Source organism: Colletotrichum fructicola (genome assembly GCF_000319635.2).
Source record: "Colletotrichum fructicola Nara gc5 chromosome Unknown KSG_Nara_v1_contig02, whole genome shotgun sequence".
Classification (NCBI taxonomy): Eukaryota; Fungi; Ascomycota; class Sordariomycetes; order Glomerellales; family Glomerellaceae; genus Colletotrichum; species Colletotrichum fructicola.
In genome coordinates this window covers 3,166,846-3,191,481 of record NW_027094052.1, presented here as the reverse complement: position 1 = coordinate 3,191,481, position 24,636 = coordinate 3,166,846, and the positions used below count along the sequence as shown (strand labels likewise).

The following is a 24,636-nucleotide window of genomic DNA, read 5'->3' as shown; positions in this document are numbered from 1 at the left end:
CGCGTGCCCGGTGGAAGATGGTTGCTCCGAGATGAGGGACTGCGCGGGCTCAAGACCGTCACTGCTTTTCTTCCTGCCGCATCCTTGGGCTTCCCGCCCGTCCGGGGAGACCCACGCTCTCTGCTGATCCGGTCCTCGCCGTCGATCAAACGGCCATTCAGACTGACGTACCACCAGGAGAAGAGCATCTCAACTCACGCACTACACATGCATCTTACGATGTCCAATTATAGCGGACATGACCGAGTCTCAACCGAACTCGCTTGCCACTTCGAGAACCATCCAGTTTCTCGATTTGGTGGCCCTGGCAGCCATGTGCCGCCTCTTCCGGACAGAAGCTCTCGAGTTCGTGAAAAATTATTCGTCAAAATCTGGTAAACGGTCGCTTACATGGTCGGCGAGCAGCCTTGACAAGCCTTCGGCGACGTCATGAGTGGCTTTTCGTAGGGCTTGCCCTTCGCAGGATGTGGGATCCTCACCACATTGCTTGGCGCTTCCGCCATCCCGCCACATTTACGCCATCCAGTACTGTCATCAATCTTGGATGAGGAGATTGTGAGGGACATTCAAGCGGCAACGGGCTGTCATCCAAAGTCGACAATCCCCATTCCTTTTTTCCTCATTCTTCACTAGCAGTTATTCTCCTAATTTCCGCAACTTGGGGTCGTCCAATGTCTTCTGACAGGTTATGTCCACACACTCGTCTGAAATCAGTGCGAGGGCGGTTGCAGTGTGCTATTCTGGTGGTGCCGTTTCATCTCAACAGCCATCCGCCGCATACTTGGAGAGGTCTCCACGGAAAGTGGGAGCAAATCGCAATCCACGAACCATTCAGGGCATTGGGCCGACAGCAAGAAGCCAAACACCTCTAGGTCTGAAGTGGTAGTCGTCACCTATAGAGCTTTCACCCTCATTGGAACTATCAAGTGGCAATTCGTCTCCTAAGACTGGACGACAACTGAGTCGACAGTTCGATTTGCGTATACTCGTTATCGCTGCCGTCTTTCCCGCACTAGAGGTGGCATGTTTCTTGGCTTGCACGACAGATTCGTCTTGTTCGTGAGCGACCGACTCAGTGTCTCGACATGCATCCTCCTTGGCAACCGCCGGGCATGCAATACAGAAGTTTAGATGACATCTTGTTCCACGGCGAGGATGGCTCACCCAGAATACTTCGCATTGTTGCTTTCCTCAACTGTGCTTCAACTCCGCAAACCCACAAAGAGCGGATCTCTACTCAAGACCGGGTGTTGGTTTCCTTGAGGCAGGGTCTTCCGTCAGGGTCCCTTCTCCTGCGCCAATCCACATTCTTCCCTCAGTTGATGGCGCAGGTATAGTGCTGTTTGCTCCCAGACGGAGACATGATAAGAAAAGAGGTTGCCAACTGACTCACGACCCCGCCTGCTCACCTTACTCGGGCTCGTCCATCGCGAGAATGGGGACGGGTTGGAATGCCTTTTCGGCTGGCGCAAGAGCCGCCCATGGAAAGCAGACGGCCCGATCAAGGCATCACGGCTTTGGAGGATATCCCGTCGGCAGACCCGCTGCCGTCGCGGCCGTGTTGGCACATATTGGTGAACCACGCCCACGTGTCGACCTTACAAACCGGATTGCTAGCGTCGCAGTTCTCGAATAAGGTGCTGCGTGGAGGGTGATGGTTGTCTTCTGCGCACGCTACTGTGTGGTGCTTTGAGAAGGCAATCGAAAATCTCGCCGACGAGTCGGAACCGAGCTTACATCCGGCCGGCACAACCAGATCCTGGCCTCTTCTTTTCTACAACCCTGTCTTGGCAACTGCGATTTTGACGAAGGCGTCGACGGCAATATCTTCAACACCATGCGTGTGATATTTTCAATATCTATCCGGACCGGCTTCGGAGGCATCTTACGCAATGCCGGGCCTCGGTTGATGAAGTGTGGGCTATCTTGGTCCTTTCGGACTCGCACCGTCGGAGCCGTCCACTATACTCATATATTAAGCCGGAATATAGGCAGGTTTTCAACAAACACGGCGAGTCAAGACACACTATCAGCTAGTATGCAAACATCGGATTGTGCGTCGCGTATTGACAAAAAGTCCAACAACACGCAAGCTCATGGCACGGCGTGGCAAAGTTGATGACGTGCCTCAATCTTTCGACTTACGCTCTGCGCAGAAAGCTTTATCGAATCACCTTTTGGGCGGTCTTGAGAGGCTGACAGGTGAAGGGACCATAAGTTCGAGATTTCGGCCCCCAAAGCAGTCGAGTCCAGGTCCTGTTCAACCCCGCCATATCCCGGTTGGCGCTTGCGTCGCCCCCATCACGAACTCCACCAGCGCACGATCTAAGTGATGAACCCCACTGCCGAAGACTAAGAGTTCATCAAAGTAGATTATAATGACGATTCGAATAACGCCGTGAGTGTTGGCGATATGATGGTTTACTGGAATAGAAGCCTGGATGTCTGGAGCGCATGCATCTCCGGGTTTCCTTAGGGTCTCAGCGAGCCATCAACTCGAGTGATAATGGCTTGTCGGACAAGCGTCCGGGTCCTGAGACTGATTCTCAGGTGAGAGATATAGCATGGCGTGAGATGCAAATTGTTCCAAGATCCTTCGTTCGTTGAGACGTAAAAGACGCCTTCTTGGTCCTCCATTGTGATGACCGTGGTGTGAATTCATTAGAGGCGTGCTGTGGCGCCCCAGAAGAGCGTGCTACGATGGCTTCTACAGAACTCGACGATATTGCCTGAACTTTCTTCCCTCGTATCTTATTGGTCGTCGATGGCTTGAGATACCTCTTGCGGTGGTGTAGAGGGCTTTGGCCGTATGCTGGTAACATGCCAAATCCATGTGCAAGCCGATGACCTATACCTGTCGTCGTACAATCGACATAGGTAGGAGGTTTCTTTCGCATTAAAATCCCCGCATTTGTAATGCACCTTGTGGTTGTGAACATCACTGTTGAGGTTGACTCCCTTGAGCGTGGTCGTCGTACGAGAGACGTCTTCACTATGTCGGATACCTGCTCCGCCTTTCATCTGATGCGTCAGGAGCATCAGTCGTAAATCCCGTCTGGACTTCAGATTAGTAGAATCATCCCAAAACCCCATCAGTCCAGTGAACGTCGTCCCCGGCGATCCTGCTAGGACGTCATCTTGGCCCATTCAACCAGCCAGCGGCGCCCGAACAACGATCGGCATGCTCTCCCGCGGCAGCATACGACATCTCGCAGCCGATCTGCCGCCGGAAGTCTCATTCATTTTTCAGGTTCATGTTTCTCCAGCTTCGTTAAATTCGCCTATTGTGGTGTTTGAACGACGACGTTGCTCGGGACACGTGCTGACACACTCACGCCCACATACCGGTAGATCAGAAGCCCCAGCTACTCGCCCTACAGGCGAGCCTCTCGCTGCTCACTGGTCGGCTGGGTCAGACGCAGAAACACGAGAACGGCACAGAAACTTGCCCTTATTCGAGAACCCGTCTCCCCGTCTCCGAGAGCATCGCACTACGGAGAATATTTTTCTCTCACCCACATCGGGGCGCGTGTCCACCATGCAGATCATCCGTTACCCAAACGTCGTCACGACGGGCTGTTCCTGCTGCGCTGACGAGGCAAACTGCAGGCCGGGGAATCTGCCCGGCAGTGGGACCGTCTGACGCGGTGTTCGGTATGGGTTGCCGAGCAAGAGAGAGAGGCGAGGCGAGAGGCCTGGTGTTACAGCAGGGTGGTATCGGGTGGTTTTACATCGATAAATGGCACGGATGAGACCGATTGGCTCCGCATCGGTGTTGCGTTGTGGGCGTGGGGAAGATAGGCGCCTCTTGAGAGAGAGAGAGCCGTGATGTGGTTGGTGAATGGGATTTTGGTGATTTGAGTTCTCTTGGGATGCGGCACTGGGCGTCGTCGGATGTGACGAGGGTGGTGTGCGAAAGGCAGGATGCGGTAGCATCTAAGGAAGATCGCGGTTGGCGCTGGGGAACTTGAGGCGGTTTTGGATGTTCGCCAAGGCTAGAATTGCCGATCATGGCTGGTTTGGAGCGGTTTCTAGAAGTCCCAGGTAAGTTCTGAGAAGGGCTCCGCACGAAGAGGTCCCTGGTCTTGGTCTTGTCGCCTCAGACTGCTGGATGCCTTGGGGAGCTTCCTGGCAGTGAGTGTCTGACAAGAGGACGACAGGTGAACCTTTGAAGGCGGACATCTGTCAATGTTCGGCAAATGACTTTTACTGTTCTGGAGGACAGAGATGTGGATTCCAGGGTTATGGGAATGATGTGGGATGATGCGGATCTCATTCGATTCACATAGAAGCGTTCTACTGAATAATAAGGCTCAGAAAGATCTGCACTTTGAATGCCCAGCTCATCCCACGGTGCTCTCGTGAGATTCATTGTATACTGGAGAAAATAATACTTCTGCCACAGTGAAGTAGAGCATGCTTGAATACGGATGAACCCATTTGAGATTTCTCACCTCCATTTCTCTCAAATTCCTTCTGGTATTGAACTTCTTTGAGCTGTGTGCTGACGGTATCGAGCATGAACTATGGGATCTCTGGCTCCGCAAGTCACAACTCAACCCTCCCTTCCGTTCTAGACAACTAGCGCTCATTCATTCGGGTTATTGATTTCAGATTGTGTGCCGAATAGGTTAAGTCGTAGGCTATCATCCATACTTCAACTCACCAACGCTGCTCTGCTCTCATCTCATGATGGAACTCAAGTTGACCTCGCAATTATCACCGGGGTACGTGAAGAGAAATGGTGCTGCAAAGAAATGAAAATACAAATTAATATACCAAGTCTGCTTATTCTCTCAGATTTTCAAGGATTTCAAACTACAGTGCAGTCAGCCTGTTGAAAGGTCACATTGAGTTCACTAAATATTTCACATTTACTACTTAAGCACTTTGACTTAGTACCTTTCATCAATAAAAGTATTTGACACAGAAGACTTCGTCGTTCGAAATATCGTTGGGGAATTCTAGAGTCATTATGAGATTCACTGGTCGTGGCCTTGACGAACCCTGAACCTACCATCAAGGTTGTTGACCTTGTCGCGTGAGAGGCGGCTTCCTACACCCCGCGATTCTTGTGCTTTTTACCGATGGAAAGATCCTGACGCCAAGCAATGGGACATGGGCGCGGCAGATTGTCTGGCGTCGGCTATCGCCAGTATCTATCTATCCAAAGTATGACGAGGAGTTAACCTTGGTGAGGTCGTCCAACGTTAAACGACACCTCCAGGCCATGTTAGTTGGGTATGGTGATGGGCGCAATATGAGACCAGATACTGCCAAAATAAAACACAAAAACGAGAACAACGAGGATCTACGCGAGGTCGTTGTTGTATGTTGATAATCTGGTGAAAACGCGGTAGTATGTAGGCCCTGAAGTTAGTATGCCTCGATAGAGGGAGATAAATAAGCAAGTAGTTACTCGAAAGAATAAGAAACCCCATAGACTGACTGCACCTTTCATCTCCGATGAACGGCAAAAATAGCATACTCTCATGCAGCTCGGGTGGCGATGAGAGATTTATTCTTCCTCTGTCATACAACTTCTGCCCACTATGTCTTCGTTGCTTGACAGTCTCGATAATTAGCATCCAGTGAAGTCTCGCAACGACGTCAGCGTTGCTAATACTGGTGACACCAAACCAGCTCCTTCGGTGATGCTATCACAAATTGAGCCGTTGCAACGTGATGTAGGTGACATTAAAAGGCCTCCCATGGACAGACAAAATCTCTCTCATAGCATACTCATGATACTCATAGTTTATCACATGTCTCGACTACAACAGTCTTTCAATACATCAGATCGCTGTCACCTTCATCATCCCCCTAACGCAGTCCGCCATAGGCCGGGGAGGTCAAGCCGTGGGGGCGGGCAACGCTCATTGTCTTGCACCAAAGACGAAAGCTTCAGCGGGAGAAAGCTTGTCATGAGGCAATCAGGGAACCCTTCATCAAGGATTTCCCGGAACTGTGAAAAGACCATCTAGGAAACACACGAGCTCCAGCCACATCGGCAGGATTCAGATATGAGGTGATGATTGACATCAGCGTGCCATGCAAGCCGAGTAGCAATCCTCCTAGCATGCTGCAGAAAATACGTCCGAGATAATGAGCAGAACATCAGGTGTCATAACCATCGTTGGCATCGGCATCGACCTTTATTTGAAGCACAAAACTCTCAGCTTGGTCCAGGACCGTCTCAAATCCACCTAAAGATCCATCTGAAAAAGACCGATTAGAACATGTGGTTGATGCAAGCGCTATTCTGATGGCAAGTTGAGAACGAATCTACACCCGGAAGCCTTGAATATACATCTTAGTCAAGGTCGAAACCATTTACGTGAAGAATGTGTCTACAAGGCGAGTTCAATATAGCCTCGCCGACAGGAAAACATTAGAGGTTCTTCCTGACGCCCTGGGCCTTGAACGCAGCAGAAATCTCGCCAAAGGCAACGTAGATGGCGTAAAACGGGATGAAGACCCAGAGCATGTTGAAGAAGACGAGGTACACCCAGAGATACATGAAGTTGCTGGTATCGAGGTTGATGTTTCCGGTGAGCCACTCGGGGCAGAAGGTCATGAAGCCTGCGAGGTTGTGTCAGCGGTATCCCGACGATGTCTACTGTTGGGGCGATCTCACCTCCGTATAGCTCTGCCGTCGCGATGATGATCATCCAGATGTTGACCTTCGGGTCACGCTTGGCGATGCAGTAGCAAACCCAGCAGGCCAACGGGCCAGCGCCGAAGACAGTCAGCAGCTCGAGAGAAATCACACCCTGTACCACGCCCACGTTAGCAAAGAACTCTTCTGCTCCTCGTTGTGGGTAGACGCACCAAGTCCGCACCAGCCCATCTCTTGTCAGCCCTGGCGTAGACCATCCAAAGCTGCGCAAAGGGGTTGTCACCGCCTGCCTGGGCGCCATAGATGCGGTCCGAGTATCCGAGATAGTTGGCCGGGGTTGGGTGGTAACCAGAGAGATCGGCGTCGGGGATGTCGGCGAGGGGCGTGTAGGAGAAGAAGCAATGGTAGAGGAAGCTGCCCTCGAGGAAGAAGTGGATCAAGGCATCAAAGGCGTGCCAGATGAAGAGGACGCGATAGCTCGTTGATGTGGTGGGGTGGAGGACGCGGCGGGAGAGGGCGATGGCAACGGAGAGGAGGACGACGGTCGCGCCTAGGGAGACGAGCGTCGTCTGGTCAAACAGATCAGGCGGAAGGCTGGATGCGGTGTTGGACATGCTGGGCAATTCTGTTACGGACGCAATTGAGACCTTGGAAGAGGATTAGGGAGTGTTGAGGTGGCATGCGGAGATGTGTTTGCTGGTCTGGCAATCTGGTGTGACTACGGAAGGCGTGGAATTTCGCGACGTTCAGCTCAATGATCCGTGCGCGGGAGTGAGCCCCCGGTGTGGAGAAAGCTTCAAGCTGTCAGTTCCTGGGTTGGCGGGGATGCAGGCACCAATTAAGTTTCTATCATCACAATGATATCAAATCGCTTTCAAAGGCGGCGAAAGACTGTGATGTGAGTTATTCGAATTGCAAATGCTCGAAATGTGCTCATATCAATTGTCTCAAAAACAGTGCGAGTCAAAGATATTTAGCAATGTAGTGGCATTAGGACTATGCTAGGTGTAAAGAAAACCTATCCCCAGGTGTCATTGCCTCATCGCTTGCGATTCCTGTTCCTTTCCCAAACGCCAGATCCTTTGATATCCTCCCGCAGTATTTAGGGGTATCATCGAGGGAGGAGCGATTTAGTGCTTGGCGGACTCCTTGTGGACATCGGCCTTGGCCTCGTGGGAAGACTCGTCGAGCTTGTCGCCGACGGCATCCTTGGCGGCGGAGGCACTGTGAAGTGGAATGTTAGTGATGGTCAGCAGGTTGAATGATTGAAGATGGAAGCTTACCGGCTGGTGAGGGAAGCGTCGGAGTCCTTGGCGACCTGCTTGTTGGTCTCCTTGGAGGCGGTGGCACCGGCCTGCTGGACAGACTCGGAGACGTAGTTGGCGGCGTTCTTGATGGTATCCATTGTGATGGTTGGGGTTGGGTTGGTTTGGAAGTGTTGTGAAGTTGTTTGCTTGAGTTGATTGTTTGTTGTGTGATGAGGAGAGAAGAAAGCTGGGAGAGGTGGTGGGATGGAGAGGTTTATATAATAAGTTGGAGGGCCGGTTTGACACCTCGAGGGAAGGAAGCCACCACGCTTCCTGCCGTATCGTGGCCCATTCTTGCCTTCGTGCAGTAAGAAAGGAGGAAGGTACGGTACTTGCCCCGCCAGCCTCAACTTCCAGGTTGCCTGAGTTCAGACAGACTGAAGTCAGAAAGGAAGGTACATCACGTCTACCTCGGGCAAGGTGTTGGAATGCCATGCCTTCAGGTATCTGTCAAGAGTCGGGATGCCCCTCTGCCCCTCCCCATCTTCATTCCTTCCGTTTGCTCGTGCCAACTCGTGCATGTCTCTCCCGGCGCGTGTATTGCCTCCCGGGCTTGCCCAAGTGTGGCTTTAGCGCAGTTTCACACCATCTGGGCAAGGACGCTCAGGGTCTATCATGTGAACTGAAGAAATGGCGTCATAGACTACGAGTTTGCCTCGTCCCAGGGTGCTCACAAGTTTGGCGGTTTGCAGTCAGATTCCGATTGCGTGGGAAACCGCCCCGGGAGCCAACGGGAAGTGCCATGTCAACTTTAGAACGCCCGAAAATGGCCCCATGCGGAGCTTCTATTCGTTTGGGTGCAAGTCGCACCAGCCACGGTACAGTGTATGGAGCTCCTGAAGCTACCTGCATCTGGAGCTGCAGAGCTCCTCCTGCCTGCGTTTGGTCTCTGTCTGGTGGAAGCTGTGTATGCCGCCAAGATGACGTCACGAGCACCTTTGCAGACAGGCACGGACGATACGCGGTGCTAGGAAGGCGCTAACGTCATAATGTCCCCGCGTCGACTGAGGCTGGGCGGCGGGGTTATCTTCTTACCTCTGGTACGGATACTCCGTACCAATAATCCACCGGGCAGTCGCGTTTGCGGTGGACATGCCACAAGAAAAGATCACTGTCGCGTAATGATGTCCGGCAAAATACGTCAGCCTGTCGATTGCCCCCAAATGCCCAGCCAACCAGCCTGTGCACAACACACAGGGGTGCCATGGGTCTCGTCAGGAGGATGGCATTTTTGCAAATCTCGATCTTGTCGTTGGTTCCCCACCCTTTTCTGGGACACCACTTTCCATGAATGGAGCACCTCCACATTCTGATAGGAGCCTCTCACAAAGCTTCCAGCCACAGTGGATTGCACAATGGAGGCAAAGCTAAGCAGACACACACCACCGACACGCTCACTCAGAAAGCAGCTGAAGCATCACCTCAACTGATGGGCACGGGCCAGGTGTCGACTGGGGTACCTTGAGCCGGAAGTCCTCTGATTGGGCCTGTCATCAGAGAGCTCCTGTCTGATGACGCACTGGCAGGTAGCTTCACGCTTTGGGAGGTGGAAGGACCGTTCTGGACCGCACAAAGCGTACGCAGAGGAAATCAGACCCATCCCTTCGCCTCCAGCCTGCCTGCCTCTAACCTCAATATGCTCCGACCTGCTGCCTCCTGCCCGTCCATCGAGTCCGCGTCCCCGTCCGCCCTCTGGATGCGGCAAGACGCGGGTTTCAATTGTTCAAAGGCGCAGCCCGGCAAATTCCCGCCCCGTCAGATGATTGTTTCCCGATTCGCCCATCGACACAACAACGCCTGTATGTCATCGAGATCTACGCCTGGCTTCACGATGACTGGATACCCAGCAACATTCAGCAAACACCTGTGATGATTCGCTCAAGTCCACGGACCTTCTGCTCCGGCTCACGGCGGCTGAACCTCCCCATAAACATATGGGGATTCTTCCGTTGCGTCTCATGTGATGCCCAGAGGCCCAGCTTTGCCCCCAGATGGACGAATACGACGCGAGGAAACGGACGATGCATTTCCAAACACAGCAAGTCCTCTTCATGTCTGACGGAGATGCTGCTTGGCTGCGTACAGCAGACACCTTGGTGCGATTGTCTCAAGTCGACACCACGTTTGACAAAACGCCTTCATCATAGCATGCGGAACTTTCGCCGGGCCCCGCATGCCCACAGTCCACTTTCGACTTCATTCAGGACTTTCGCCGACACAGTAGTCTCGTGCCCCTCGCGACGTTTGCCTCCTCCAAGATATCGCTCGTACCGCCTTCATCTAACCGACTCTCCGGACTGAAAACATCCCACGCAAAATACGTCACCAACACGACACACAGAAAACCCGTCGACGCCTCTCATCCTCTCGCAGTCGATCTCCCTCGCTCGGACCCTGGAAGGGATCTGGATGCAAGCTGCCCCTCATCTGCCCCTCACATAGCATTCCTTTTTGCGAGACACTATGCATATCCCGCATTCCGCATGGACATTCCACACATTAAGGTCCTGTCAATCAGCGGGTCCGGTGTTAGTTCGGTGCGGGAAACTCAGCCTCGGTGTCTCGTCTGACCCCGCCGCTAGAGCTATACCGTCAAGCTTTTGTTGAGCTCCCAAGTGCCTGAGCTTGAGCTTGGGAGCTCTACTGATACCGTTGTTTACAATGCCAGTCACTCAGCCTCCGACACGGCTCCTCAGCCCGAATAAACCGGTCAGCCCATGTTGTCAGGCTGGTCCCGAACATGAGATTGCGGCTGCGTTCCGAGGCTTCGAACAGTCTCTTGAGTACGCCCGCGCCGCGTGCCTCATTGTCAATGCAGGCCTCGGCCCTCCCGAGGCCTCGTGGGCACACGACACTATGCAGTAGATCGACTGATCCGTGCAAAGAAAAAAGAATACGACGGTATCAATAGCTCAGGAGAATTGCGGAACGACTCCTCGATCGCGGGACGCTAAGGCTTGCCTGGCGCGCCCCGCCTGCCAGCTTGCTCCGTGCAGCGATTCCTACCGCCCCTGATGATCGATGCTACGGTTGGGCATCGACCGCATCGGCGGGTAAAACCACGGCCGCTGCGGCATCCGGACCTCGTCGGCGTCGAATGGTAACAGTAAGCCACAGTTGGCCGAGTGGCCCGATCTCATCTCACCGCCTCGGCGGCCTTGCAAGCAGATGAGGGGTAGGCATTGCTTCGGCAACGATATTTCTTTTTCTGAGCAAGTTACACGGAGATCGTTTGAGACACCATCAGCACCAAGAGCTAAAGTGAGGCTCCAAACGAGGGGTAAAAGAGGCCCCCTGCAGCTGTGGTCTTAGGGACATGAAGCCATCATTGGCTCCATCAGGTGTTAAGCTTGACAAGACACCTTGGCAGACAGCCTCGATCTCAAAACCACAGCACGATCTTGACCAACAGTGTGAATGGAGATTAACATTCAGGATTTCCGTCTACTACCACTGGAATTAGGACTACTGGAGACATGCGCTTCGCAAGAATGCGACGTTGGAGAAACCGCATGCAGGAATACGGCGTTCTGAATCACATATCATGCAGATGGACCTTCGTCGGCGGGGTCAATAGACGGGTGATCTCCGCATGCACGTCTCTCAATGCCTGCAAGACATGCAAGTCTTCTGCGTGCATGGCAGCATTTGCCGTAAAGGGTTTCCAGGGCCACTCGTCGCTCTTGCACTTGTCCCAGCCCGATAGGGTGCCGTCGGCGGCCACGGCGGGATGCGGCGGTACGACACCCTTTTGCAGGTAATCGCGTATCTTTGTCACGGCGCAGACAGAAACCGAGGCCAAAGTGCAATGGCCCTCGGTTTGGAGCTCAAAAACCCCGGCGTTGACAAAGTTTTGGGACATGTCGACTGCAGAGCCGAGGGGGGTTACCGGGTCGTGGGTGTTGCCCACGAAGAGGATGGGGAACGAGGTGTTCACGGGGTCCGGACTATGCAAGTTTGCGTCCCAGTCTGGGCTTGGGAACCTGGCCTCAATGTCCCAGCCCTCGCAGGACATCATGATGGACATGAGCTGCCACACAGTCAGTATCATGGCCCCATGAGAAAGAGAGAAGTGGACCTACGACGTCGGCGAAGGATGTGTACTCTGAGGTCCTCTTGAACACGCCTTCCAAGGTATCGTTTCGCTGGACGAGAAACAGTCCCATCAGCACCTTGAATTCTTGATTCTGTCATAGCCGCACTGGTACTCACCTTAACCCGTTGGTCACTGCAACTAATGGCAGCTTGGGCCTCGCTCACATCAAGGGCAGGCGGCATCTGGAACTCTGGACTGCACATGGGTATCAAGTCTCCAGCTTTGACGTAGTTGGAGAGGTCGACCTCGATGTATACACGATTGAGTAGGTCGGCAATGAGGGGGAAGAGCATCATCGGTGCATACAAGGCCTGGAAGATGGTCTTCTTAATGTCGGACTCCATGAGAATGACGGGAATAGTAGTGTAGGAGGGGATGACAGTGACCGGATCGGCCCGCAGCTTTGCCATGACTTCGTCGTATCGTGTCTTGATGTCGTCTGCCGTGTCACCCTTGCGGAAGAAGTAACACCTCTCTCCGGCGAGATGGCAGTAGTAGAAAAACTTGTCCACAATGGCGTCCGAGTCTCTCATGGTCGACACCCACCATGTCTGCCATTGCTCAGTATGTATCACAGCCAGACATAGGACCTATAAGACTTACAGGCTCGTCGTAAACGCGGGTGTCCACAACACCGTCCAGGATGAGTCGGCCTACAGAATCGGCTGTACAGCGAAGCCGTCAGTCACGGCTAGACACAGGTCACAGTAGAGATGCGAGGGTGCGTACGATACATGGCAGCAAAGGTCTGCCCGATGAAGGTGCCGTAGCTGAAGCCCCAGTATACAAGCTTCCGCTTCGTAGAAGGCGGCGCAGCCTCACTCGGCGACCGCAACCTAGCCCCATGAGAAACAGTCTCGAAGCCATTCTCGTCAAGCCAGTCGTCATGAGCTTCCACGATGCTCTTGATATCAGCCGCCACGTTTGGCGTGCCCATGTACCTGAAAGCGCTGTCCTCGCCGTCCTTCCTCGAACACAGCTTCGACACTGCCCTGGCGCGGTGGGCGAGGGCATCCAAGGCTTCGTTGGTTCCGTTCGGCAAACCCACATCGTGGGCGGAGAGCATCCAAGTCATCCTGCGCATCTGGGCGAACCTTTTGGCCATCGTCGAGGTGTTGTCGCCCTCAATGAAGCAGTCCCCTCGAGGAACGGTGGCGCCGATGCCCCTGGGGTCAAAACCAAGAAGGTCAATGTCGCCGCCGGCAATGGCTTGGATAGTGGGGCCACGGGGCGGGTACACGAATGCCGTGCCGACACCGCCGGGCCCGCCCGGATTCAGGACAAGCGGGGATTCGGAGAAGCGGCCGGTGTCGATACCGTGGCCGGGCGCCGGGAGGAGAACCATTGCCACGTGGACCTTGGGGTTGTCCGAGGACTGATTCAAGGGCCGCTGATAGTCCATCGGCACAGTCAGACGGGCGCATAGGTATCTGTCGCCTGTCGTGCCCGGCAGGACGCAACGCACCCAGTGCAGCTTCTCACTCGTTGGGACGCCATCCCAGTCAGTGTAGACGGGGAAGGGCTGCGGATTGGAGTGGAGGACGGCATTGCGATCAAAGAATACCTCGTGTAGCTTCCATGACCAGATGACGAAGAGGAGAATGCCGAAGACGAGGGGCCTCCTCCATTGCTGCCGTGGCGATGGATGAGCCGGGTGAAGTGGGAGGTTTGAGTCAGCGAAACTTTTCGCCGACATGACCGTGATGTACGGAGGTGGCGACGATCTTTTGGAGCAAGAGTCAAGACTCGACGACGCTTGGCGCGGCACGAAAGTGACGGAGAGAATTGCCGACGGACGATGAGTCTGTCGTCGATGTTGAGCGATGAGTTGATGTTAGAAACACGAAGACGGATGCCTGGTCCTTCCACCCAGACTTCTGGAGGTGAGGAGGCGGCTCTTGCTGCACCAACGCGGCATGACTGATTGGCGCTGGCCAATGAGAACTGTGATCTGGCGGGTCTTGGCGGCTGATGCGATTCTTGGAGTGTGCCTCGACGAGTAATTGAGATGCATAGAGTAGTGAGACCAGACGTATTTGCATCTGTTCTCTTGTCTGAAATTGCTCACGCGATATGTACGGCAGCCTCGGTGTGCATTGGTGATGTGCCTCAAATGCAAATGCAGGTATGAGGGGCGTTTTGCGGTCATCGCAAGACGGGCTGAAGTCCGGATGCCAGGGGACGGACGTTTGGGGAGACTGTTGCGGCGCCAAGACTGCCTAGTGTCGAGACTGATGGTTTGTTGGAATATTCCATCGGCGTTATTGCAGCGCTAGTGGTCGCAGACTTGCATACTTGCATGCAGGCAGATGACAGCTCTGTTGGTTGGAAACACACGATCAAGACGAGTCAGGAAGCGATTATTGAGGGGGGCGGCAAAAGGTCCAGGACTCCCAGCCCGCGATGCCCTCACTGTCAGTCTCGACTCCATTCGGACACCGGCTGGATTGCAGGGCGCGTCTGAGGAATAGCCTTGGCGTGTGCGATAAGCGATGAGCAAGTGCCAGGGAGTAGTCCCGCGATGTTTCCATGTTTTGGGTGCGTTTGGGGACGGAGCCCACAGCGCCTGGCTCCTGATCACCACCACTTCAGCCCAGCCACCTCCAGTCTCCAGCCTGTTTTGTCCAGCTGGCCATGTCCATTTGTGCCCAGGAAATAGAAACAAAAATAAGGGACGCCGGTGGTGGTTAACAAACGGCGGATGTATCCATCTTGGTCAAACTCTGTGCTGCAGGACAGTCCCTGGGCCGATGATGCCTGGTGATCCTTAGTAAGTCGGCGGGAAGCCTCCTTTTTTTAGAAGCTGCTCTCAGAATTCCGCAACTGCGTCCGAATAATTGGGCTGCCGAGGCACAAGGCTCGAGGCAAACCAAAGGGAGATACTGAGAAACTGCATGAATGGAAGGAGGCGCCGAAGAGAGAGCAGAGACCCGTTCGTCGAACGGTTCAACGTATTGGCGCTGGAGGTTCGTGAACGTCTCAGATCACCCGCGAGAGTTATTTTGGGAACTGAGCGAGAATATGCGACGAAAAGTTGAAGAGAATACGCGGCCTGGTGTTGTTGCTGGTCTCGACTTTGGCACTTGTGCCATAGACATGAAAGTCAAAGCAATAGCGACCGATCAGCCAACAATATGACATGTTCCTGCCATTGTCACCTTGAAGTTGTATTCTGATGCCGCCGTGCCGGCTTGGCTTGGCCTGAACAGCGCCGCAAAGAGTCGCATTTTTGGTGCGTTGCGTTGACGGGGCGAGCGATGTGGGTTTGTGGGCTTGGATGACAGAAGCTTGAGTGAGCAATGATTGTGCGCGTCCGTCTGAAGGGGCGAGGCCTTGCGCAATCGCAGCGGATGGAGCGTGAGCAATATCGGCAAACGAGCAGAAATGCAACCCTTGGAGGCGACCGCCGCTCTGGTTCAGTGGTTCTCGTCCGTGTGACAGTCCAATGGGCCTGGGGTCCAAGACAAAACGGCGCGCAGTTCGTTCTCGGCCGCCCACCATTGTCGGGTGTACCGCGTTGGGTTGTGAATGGTGTTGGGTGGGCGGTAAGTGGCACAGGGAACTGGTACTGTAGCCCCCGTCACAGCGTCTTCGATCGTCTCTAGCGAGACCCATTCCCTTTCTTCCATCCCCGGCCGGCAGTTCTAAACGGCAACATTTGTCGACGGCGGTTGTTGCAGGTGAGGTTGTGCGTGCATGGGGCCTCCAACACGACGGTCAGGGGTTTGATAGTGAGTGCAACTCTGGGCCAAGCCGCCTCGAGCCAAGAATTGGAAAGCAAGGTGGTAAAAGTAAGCTTGTGGTTGATTAAGTCTCGAAACAAATAATCCGACGAAGTTTTGGACGTTGTTATTTCGGCCCCCAGAACTGAGTGGTGGTTGAATGACAAGAGGTTAACGCAGCCAAGAGCGCCGATGGATGGTCTTGGTAAAATCTTGTTCAGCAGGTTAAAGTGGCCGGGGCGGTCAGGGCCCAATAGGCGAGGGAAACAGCTTCCCCAGACGGAGGAATTGCAACGCAAGGCAGGCAGGCAAATGGGGCCGGCCGTTGGGGAAATCGCCTGCAATTGCCCGCTGCTACGAATTATCTGTGCAGCGACACTACGGGCTGATTGATTGGCAGCCCAGGCCAATTGACAACGGCTTCCAAGACTCACCACTGTCACCAAGCACGCGACTAAGCTTCACCAAGACTCTCCAAGACCGTCCATCCCGCCGTCTGTTCCGGACGAAGCTTTTCCTACGACGCCGCGGCAAGCCCACTTGCACACCACTAAACCACATGGCGCACATCAGCGACATGACAGTCGATCACAGACGGCGCCCTAGACATGTCGTCAACCACTTTGCCTTTCGGCTCGCCAACCTATTTCAGGCCAACTCTAGCCGCGTCGAATCAAGTCATGGAAAGCACGAAATGCCGCAAATCGAGATGGTGTCGCGGGAGGGAGCTACGTGATTGCCCAACTTCCAAGTTGCGTTAGCCGACAGGTCAAACAAGTCAGGCACAGAAGCAGGTACCGACAGAGTTGCAGCGGGAAGACATCACCGACTGCGGCAGCTTGCAACTCAATTCGCTGGTTCCTGATCCTGCACTACACCGCAGGTGTCCAATGCCAAGAGCCTCAGAACCAGCATGGAATAGCTAAAGTGGTTTAGAGCCTTCCACTGCAGCCCCGACACGATGCTCCCTTGACGCTACAGTACACACACCTGCCTCACCCTTCTTGCCCCTGGATGCGAGCTTGTTGTGGCTGCAAATTTTTCTCTCTCCTGAATCTTGGATCACAAGAGTGTCCAAACGCATCAAAGGCCACTCCTGGCCACGGCATCTGCAGTCGACACACCCCGATTCGACCATCCTCCCATTGAGTTCGACAGACTTCAGGCTGGTCCCTGGCATCTCCAAGAATCATGGCCAGAAAAATAAACCAGACGTGTTAGGCACGTGCATCGTGCAGTTCGCCTCCCGTCAGGCAGATCATGTCCTGCAGCATCTAATGCATTGAGGGACTCTACGAACACGTCGTATCACGGGGACAAAAGCCAATTCGAGCCTTCAGGGCCGTGGGACGGGACCGCAAAACAGACTTATTGCTGTTTAGCATCACCGAGGGGCTGGAGCCTGGCTGCGGCTGCTTTGGTCTGAAGTGGACGGCTGGTGCTGCTAAAATTGGCTACTGGACGAGGCCCCGAGCAGCAGTCAGCGGAATGCTACGCAGTACAACGGCGACTATCACGCAGTTCCGAGGTCTCAGACACCGGCGGAAGTGTGGGAGGTCGTCGCACCAAAAAGAATCTGCACCCGCACCGCACCACAGCTTTTTACTCAGCAGAGGCTAGCTTCTGCTGCCTCTACACAGACTACCGTCGAACTCGTCCGGCCTCTCTGCATTACCATCCCAGCCCTTTTCGGCCCAAGGCAGTGTTACACACAATGGGATTGGATGTTGGACCCTTACCTACCCTACATCGACCGTCCCACGGGGTTCTCGAGTCTCCTCCTGACACTTGACAATTGGCAAACCATCGGGGCACGGCTTTCATGCGTTTGCCCACCCGTTGTCCAGTAGCCGCCTTTCCAGCTACCGCGACCCAGAATTCGGGAAACATTCGAGAGGGACGCCATCCCGGCACCGGGCGAAAGCGTGTAAGCCACGACTCGCCGCCGCCTAGAGAAACGATTCATTCGGTTGAGCCCGCTGCCGTTGTTTACTGGCCTTGCCGTTGCCGTTGCCCGTGTGTATGCACTTACTTTCAGCCGCCTCACCTTTGCTTGAATCGATCTCTTCCCGCGGCCCTAGGAATTGCACCTCCGGCAATGGGTGATTGCCCTTGGCGGGCTTGGTGCTCCATTCGCCGCAGCATCCGACGACGTCAATACTGGGGCCAGATCTCTTGTATTGCTTGGCTCTTGGCTTGAATGCCTTCGTTGCACCCCTCGCCAGAAGACGACACCGGCCGCACGGCGTCCCGCCAAGTGCCAAGAGGCGAATCCGCCCCCTTGGCGCCCAGTATATGCAAGTACACGACGCTCATGAGCCTTTTTCTCTTGCCTTTCCCTCCCAAATCCCCCGCCCGTCCGCCACTTCGTCCCATCACAGCAACAGGACAAGGGGAATTAAGAAAGAAAGGACAATATCGACGCTGTGCACGTCCCATCTTTCCATCGCAGAACCTCTTGGCATGGTCTCAAGAGCGACTGACCCACACTGGAAGTACCTCGTCCCTTGACCATCAAATCCACCTCCAGAGTGTCGAGTCGGATCTTCACTGCGCGTCCTACGGGGGGGGCCTGCCCCTGTCCCTGGTCCCGACCACATCAGAGCGTGGATCTCTGGGCCAAAATTGGCATCCTACCTAACATCTCTCGGCCATCGCATAGAGACGCGGCGACGATGCCAAGACCCTCTAGTCAGGTCTCTCCCTCAAGCATGGTCTCGAATCGCCCTCACATCTGACCCTCTTCTACAGGCACAGTCCAGATGGATATCCCGACCTCAGATGCCCAATTGGCCCGCAGCATGCCTCTGGTGTCACCTGCGTTTCATGCCTCGACTGCTTCGCTTGCTGCTTGGGCCTCACAACGAGCATCTCGACAGTCCCGCTGCTCCAACGAAGCCGTCGACAAGTCCTCCATCCCTTGGCACTGCTCGGAGCTTTCCAGCTGGGCAATCCCACCAAGCCGACGACGACGGCAACCCCTGCGCCTCCGTACCGACTCGATCAACGAAAGTCGTACCCCGGAAAGTAGCCCCGTCTGCTAATGTCTGAGGGCCCACGACCTACTTGAGGCTTTCGACGGTACTCTATCTCTTGGCATCTTGGCAGTAGTGTCTCAAGCATGTGGCCGGTCTGCACGTCTCAACCCGTCAAGCTTGGCTCGTGGGGAAATATATGAAGTCTAAATCTCTTGCCTCTCTTACACGATTTCTTCTACTTCTTCTTCAGCTGCGCTCGACTGGTATCCTCTCTCTTCTCGGTTCTCTTCTTTCCTTTTCAAGGTCCAAAAGCTTTATTCTCTTCTCTTCCGCTGGTCGTGTCTCTTTTTTATACGCCTATTACTTAGTTTCAACCACCCCACCCCCTTTCCCACGGACGATCATCACTCCTTCCCCAGAGCCGCTCAATCCGAATCACACTCAAGAGATACCGATTACCCGATCTACTCGACAAAATGGTTAACCGTTACGTCTTTGCTGTTGCCGGCCTTGCCGCCCAGCTGAACGCTTTGCCCTTGAACATCAACTTGGGCGCTTATTCTCCTGCCTTGGTGGTGGGTGATGGTGAAATTTCATTCGGCGGTAGAAACGATGTCTCCCAGTTGATGAACGTGCTGGAGGGCGCGGCAGTTAATGCTGCTCAAGGTGTTGCGAACGCTCCCGCCGCCGCTCCCGCTGCTCCCGCCACCAACGCTCCCGCACAGCAGCAGCCCAAGCCCGCAGCACCCGCTGCTCCTGCTGCTGCTTCCGTTGGTGGTGCGACCCCCGTTACTGCTACTTCAGAGAGCAACAGCATCGACGAGGTTAGTACTACTCACTAGAGTTTTTGGTTGTGGTGTCTGTGTGTGCGGGATACACACAGACGTCTGTACCTCATCGGACCAATATCAGCTAACATATGCGCCCAATCACAGGCTCAGGCCATCGCCGCCCTTCAGGGCATGGGCAAGGAGATCGCTCCCCGTGTCTCGCTCACCAAGGCCCGCGCCCCGGCTCAGCAGAAGCGAGACCTCGCCGGCTTCGACCGCGCCCTCAAGTTCGCCGAGGCCGCCCTTGTTAAGGGACCCAAGATCCAGCTCGGCACCGGCGAGGGTGGCTCTGGTGTTGGTATGATCGTCGACAACAACCAGCAGGCCGCCGCTCGTCCCGGTAAGGGTGGAGCTGAGGGCGGTGCCGCTGCTGGCGGTGCTGCTGGCGGAGCTGCCGGTGGTGCCGCCGGTGAGGCTGCCGCTCCCGCTGCTGCCCCTGTCATTGTTGCCCAGCAGAAGGTCAAGGCTCGCGCTGAGGAACCCCAGCAGCCTCCCCGTCGCCGCGCCAAGGTCACCACTATGTATGTCCGCTCCGGCGTTCCTGCTGGTAAGTTCAATTCGACTACGAGACAGCAAGAGACTGGAAACTAATGATATTTGCAGGCGTCGAAATGACCCCTGAGAAGCTCGTCGCTCGTGACCCCATGCCCGCCGGTACCCCCGTTGCCCGCCAGGTTATGTCCGCCAACAACGAGATTGTCAAGCGCGCCGAGGAGGAGCTGTCTAAGCGTGGCTCAGGCGGCGCTATCGACACCGTCAACTTGAACGTCAGCGGCGAGGGTGTCACCATGACTTTCGTCGAGAGCGAGGCTGAGGATGAGCAGCAGTAAATGTACTCTGTGTGGAATCATACCCCCTGAAAAAAAATGTGTGGACGAAAGACAACAAAAAATTGAAAAAAGAGAGTCCACCACACACACGATGCCTCTCTTCAACCAACGATTCCCTCCCCGGCCTCAGCCCTAATCCCTCATGTGTCGAGACCTCCCTCGCTGAGTGACGGGTCAATCTTTTTCTTTTCTTGTTTTAACTGTCATGATATCAATTGTCCTTTGGGAACCGGGTGGTGGACTGTGTATGGGCTGTACGGGTGGTTGAAATTATTAGACAAATTCCCTAAGCATGCGGCGTATATCAAAACATTTTACCCTTTTTTTTTTTTGAATTTTGTTGTCCCTGCATGGAGTTGAGAGAGTGCACCAAAGTTTGCGAAGTAAAATACCTCCCACTTGTTCGCCTGCCACAGCAAAAGCCTAGCCAGTCACAGCAATCAATATTAGCAACTTCGTATTTGCGATATTATTTGCGATATCTGTCAACATTGCAAGCGATTCAAGACTGATCATTTATTCATGCATTGCATTCACGATCGAACTCTGTACAGGAGCCATGACTAGGCGGTTTCGTCCAAAGCGACAATTCAACCGGTTTACACATTCGCGTGGTTGTTTTCCTTATGTCTGCATGAAAATGGGCTCCGGGCCGTGGATTAAACCCTCTAGGAAAATTGAGACTGACAGAAAAATACAGACGAGAAAGGAACAAGTGGAATCAGTAAACCCAAAGGACAGAAAAACCCTCAGAAACCAAAATTTTTGCGATGGGCGTATGATGATCGGTTCCGAGTCGTCGTGTAGACCAAGATGCATGATCGAGACGGCTATTTTTTGTACAACCAAAACATCGGACCGTCCTCTGCCTTTTCCCCTTCGGACGTCGCAGCATCGTCACATACCCCTAGAGCCTCAATCCTGTTTGGCTTGTCACGGGCGGCCAGGGTGCAGGGGGCAGGGGACGGTTGAGGATTGGGGAGGGGGGATGACCCCCGCGCCGGTTCAGGGGTGTTGACGTTGTCGGCCAATGGGAGAAATGGTGCGTTTCTACCTGCATGGTTGGAGACAGCGCTGGGGAGATCCTGGTTCTTCGGGAGTGTGGGAGGGAGGGGAGCAAGACAGAGCGTTTACAACCACCGAGCGGAAGCGGGAAATGGATGCGTCTTAGGAGTCTCTCTTTCGTTGCTGGCGGGTTGTCCTTGTTTGCGGTAGGGCTCCTCTCGTTGCTGGGTGTTTGAGCCTGTCGGGTTCCCATCTGGTTGTCTTCTTGCGTCGTGGACAACTGCTGTTGTATCTGGGCCGTTGAATCAGGTGGGTGGTCAGCCCTGCTTTGACGGCGGTGGTTCCCAAGGAGGAGAGAAGGAAGACAGGGAGGGCCCGTTTTCGAGTCCGCGGGTTGCGTGACTGCTGAGAGTATCCTTCCCCACCGGGATACTGCTCTGCTACTGCTCTGCGTTTCTTATCGACTGCTTTGGAGGTGACGATCACGATTCTTCATAGAGTCGGCGGTTATCCCCATGTGTTCTTGTGGAACGATAGTGTGTGCGATGGTTGCGAAGATGCCATGGAGTCTTGAATCTCGCCCGGATACGATTCCGAGATGCTTCATCAGGCCAGACTGCCAAGACCTGCTGCATGTCTTGATTTGTCGCCCGCGATTTCACCTTGCTCAACTGCTCGAGAGGAAGAGACAGAGATGCTTCTCCCGCGAGCTAGGTTAGCTTGCCAGTGCACACACATGGACGCCAAGAGTTCCGTGGCCGTGTTGCTGAGCGCTGAGAAGGTTCGTCGTCGGGGTTCCTGAGAGAGGAGCTTGGCGTTTAGACACCACGCAACTTGCCAGGCTGAAGAGGGTGTGCGAGAAGGGGGGCTTTCTGCCTGGCTGCCACGCGGCACTGGAGGGATGATTTGAAATGTGTCAAGCGTCTAATTGCGCTGTGTAGACGCGTGACCACGTTGGAAGATCACCATGTTTTGACAGAAACGACACACAGACAAGCGTTCGGGAGGCCGTCTTCCCGAACCCTTGTTTACTTTTTTGACTCGGTGCGTCGTGGAACTCTTTTTTTCTTCCTTTGATTTTTCCTCAGGTCTTCTTCGCAGCAAAGTAAGCGAAGCTGCGCAGTTGGATTACGAGACTACCTATCCCATTCCTTGTAAGCCTTCTGCTTCTGCCGCGTGTTCCATCCCAACTTCCCGCTGATGCTGTTCACCCAGTCCTCGCTGCGGCGGCCTTGGGCCTGGACGCTCGCAAAGGGGTACCGACTGGCGCTTATCGTGACATAGTCGCCGGGGTATAGTTCCATGCGCTCGCGGCCGTCAAAGCTGGCCCACGAGTTGGTTCTTGCATCGTATGGGACGCCCACTCGCAGCACAATCGTGTCTGGAAGTATAATGGGGCGGAAAGAGAGTGTATGGGGGCAGATTGACGTTACGAGCATGACGGGGTTCTCCGGGTGGCAGAGAGAGCCGCCGGCCGCCAGGTTGTAGGCGGTCGAACCGGTTGGGGTCGAAACGCAGATGCCATCTGCCAAGACGGAAGTGAAGTGTTCGTCGTCACCGAAGATTTCAGTGTATGACATTGCTATTGTGGTATATTGTCAGCGAACCAGGTTCGAGTGGCAAGAAAGGGGCCCCCGGTAAGACTTACTTGGGTTTGGGCCGCGATCCACCACGATTTCATTCAATATCTCAAATGTTCCGTCTGGGACGTGAGTATGCTCATCTTCCCTCTCCTCACCAATGAGCTCCTCAACGAGATCGAGGTTGCGAAAGTCCTCCTCTTGACTGGAGCTCTCCTCGCCGTCGGCAAGCTGCAATTGCTTTCGTCTCTGGCTTCGCATGATGGTCCCCTCAAACCGTAGGCGTAGACTGACCGTGACGCCTTTGTTGAAAGCATTGGTCAGAATCGACTTGTGATCTTCAAAGTCGAACTTGGTGAGGAACCCGAGACTGCCGAGTGAGAAGCTGAGCACTGGGGGGACGATGCGCTGGAAGAGCCAGCTGACGTAGAGGACAGTGCCATCGCCTCCTAGGGTGATGACGAAGTCGAACATGTGCGGCCTGTTCCGGCACATGTCCTCGTTCCAGTATCTCAGTCTTTTCGACAGGACTTCATCGCTGTCATCAACTTTCATTCGTCCAGCCTCAACGTGCTCTTTCTTCAGCTCCTCGACAAGCCCCGGAGCGTTGAACTTCTTGCTCTCCTTGAAGTTTTCTCCCACGTATACCGTATAGTCAACGTCTCGATCATGAGACAGCAGCCACTTGACCAGCTCCCTGGTGCGAATGATCAAGTCCGGGTCGTGGATCTTGGTCAAGACAAAGATGGTCTTGACACGGAATCTGATGCGCATGCTGCTCAATCTCCGGCTTAGCTCGCGCACCCCCCATGCCATCTCACTGAGCTGCTTCTTGGTCAGAAGCCGGCTGTGGAGCTCATCGTCGTTGTCAGACTGCGCCAGGTCTATTTGAGAGGGCGATTTGATGATTTCGGTGCGCCAGGATTTCTCGTCAATCTGGCCTACGTCACTGCCCTCCGGGCTGTCAGAGGCAAGAATTGCGGCTCTATGCTTCGCAACTCGGCCCTTGGGTTCGACCGTTTTGGACATGCCCGTTTCGCCGGATACGTCCTTGGCGCCTGCCTGCCGATGAGGATTTTCATAGACGGGATGGCCGTGATGGAAATGGTGTTCAGAGCCGGATTTGGTGGTGCTGGATACTGAGTTGGATCTTGAGCCGTGATTGCTTGCAGATGCGTGCGCATCGCGAGCTTTCCTCTGGCTCTCGAGAAACTGATGCACGATGCACTCAGTTCTCTTGCTTGGATGACGCGGCAACGGGCGAGAGACCTCAGAAGTGACCAGAGAGCTCTTGCGGCGATACGGATTTCCCGGATCAAAGGTGACCTGGACATTATCGCCGAATCAGTACCCCTCTTAGACGGATGTTTCACATGGACGTACCTCTACTGCTCTTTGGTAATCGTCGTCGCTTCCACTCGAATGAGCATCGTCATCCTTCTCAAAGCCGACACGCTTCTCAGCCTTCTCTTCCATGTCATTGCCTGCTCCCATCTTGTATAGGAGCGCCGCTGATGAATGAAGTGCTGCAAAGTCGGAAGAGCCGCGAGGCGCGGGGTAGTTCAGTCGCGTTTAGGGGTCCGCGAACGCCGTGGATGCCAGGTTGGAAATCCCCAAAGGTGACAAAAGGCTGATTAAAAATCGGTGTATGCCAGATTGAGGTAAAGGC

General features: G+C 54.4%; 6 protein-coding genes across 6 annotated transcripts; 2 read left to right on the top strand and 4 right to left on the bottom strand.

Annotated features, from left to right (window-relative positions):
* Positions 1-6,391: 6,391 nt before the first annotated feature.
* Positions 6,392-7,233, bottom strand: Ebpl (Emopamil-binding protein-like; the record flags this gene model as incomplete). Its single annotated transcript, XM_032033808.1, has 3 exons — positions 6,392-6,582; positions 6,638-6,773; positions 6,832-7,233. 3 exons carry the CDS (start codon positions 7,231-7,233, stop codon positions 6,392-6,394), a joined length of 729 nt encoding a protein of 242 aa, XP_031886980.1.
* Positions 7,234-7,749: 516 nt separating this feature from the next.
* On the bottom strand, positions 7,750-8,024 carry grg-1 (Glucose-repressible gene protein; the record flags this gene model as incomplete). The annotated part of the gene is made up of 2 exons (XM_032033809.1): positions 7,750-7,843; positions 7,903-8,024. 2 exons carry the CDS (start codon positions 8,022-8,024, stop codon positions 7,750-7,752), a joined length of 216 nt encoding a protein of 71 aa, XP_031887139.1.
* Positions 8,025-11,461: 3,437 nt separating this feature from the next.
* Positions 11,462-13,718, bottom strand: CGGC5_v003630 (putative hydrolase; the record flags this gene model as incomplete). The annotated part of the gene is made up of 5 exons (XM_032033811.1): positions 11,462-11,956; positions 12,009-12,071; positions 12,139-12,573; positions 12,626-12,687; positions 12,752-13,718. The coding sequence occupies 5 exons, from the start codon at positions 13,716-13,718 to the stop codon at positions 11,462-11,464; spliced, it is 2,022 nt and encodes a 673-aa protein (XP_031886979.1).
* A 4,701-nt stretch (positions 13,719-18,419) lies between these two features.
* Positions 18,420-18,788, top strand: CGGC5_v003629 (uncharacterized protein; the record flags this gene model as incomplete). The annotated part of the gene is made up of 2 exons (XM_066151156.1): positions 18,420-18,435; positions 18,496-18,788. 2 exons carry the CDS (start codon positions 18,420-18,422, stop codon positions 18,786-18,788), a joined length of 309 nt encoding a protein of 102 aa, XP_066009500.1.
* A 410-nt stretch (positions 18,789-19,198) lies between these two features.
* Positions 19,199-20,382, top strand: CGGC5_v003628 (uncharacterized protein; the record flags this gene model as incomplete). Its single annotated transcript, XM_032033812.1, has 3 exons — positions 19,199-19,546; positions 19,658-20,099; positions 20,156-20,382. The coding sequence occupies 3 exons, from the start codon at positions 19,199-19,201 to the stop codon at positions 20,380-20,382; spliced, it is 1,017 nt and encodes a 338-aa protein (XP_031886978.1).
* Positions 20,383-22,523: 2,141 nt separating this feature from the next.
* UTR1-1 (NAD(+) kinase) lies at positions 22,524-24,461 on the bottom strand (the record flags this gene model as incomplete). Its single annotated transcript, XM_032033813.1, has 3 exons — positions 22,524-22,969; positions 23,036-24,293; positions 24,351-24,461. 3 exons carry the CDS (start codon positions 24,459-24,461, stop codon positions 22,524-22,526), a joined length of 1,815 nt encoding a protein of 604 aa, XP_031887141.1.
* Between the last annotated feature and the right edge of the window lie 175 nt (positions 24,462-24,636).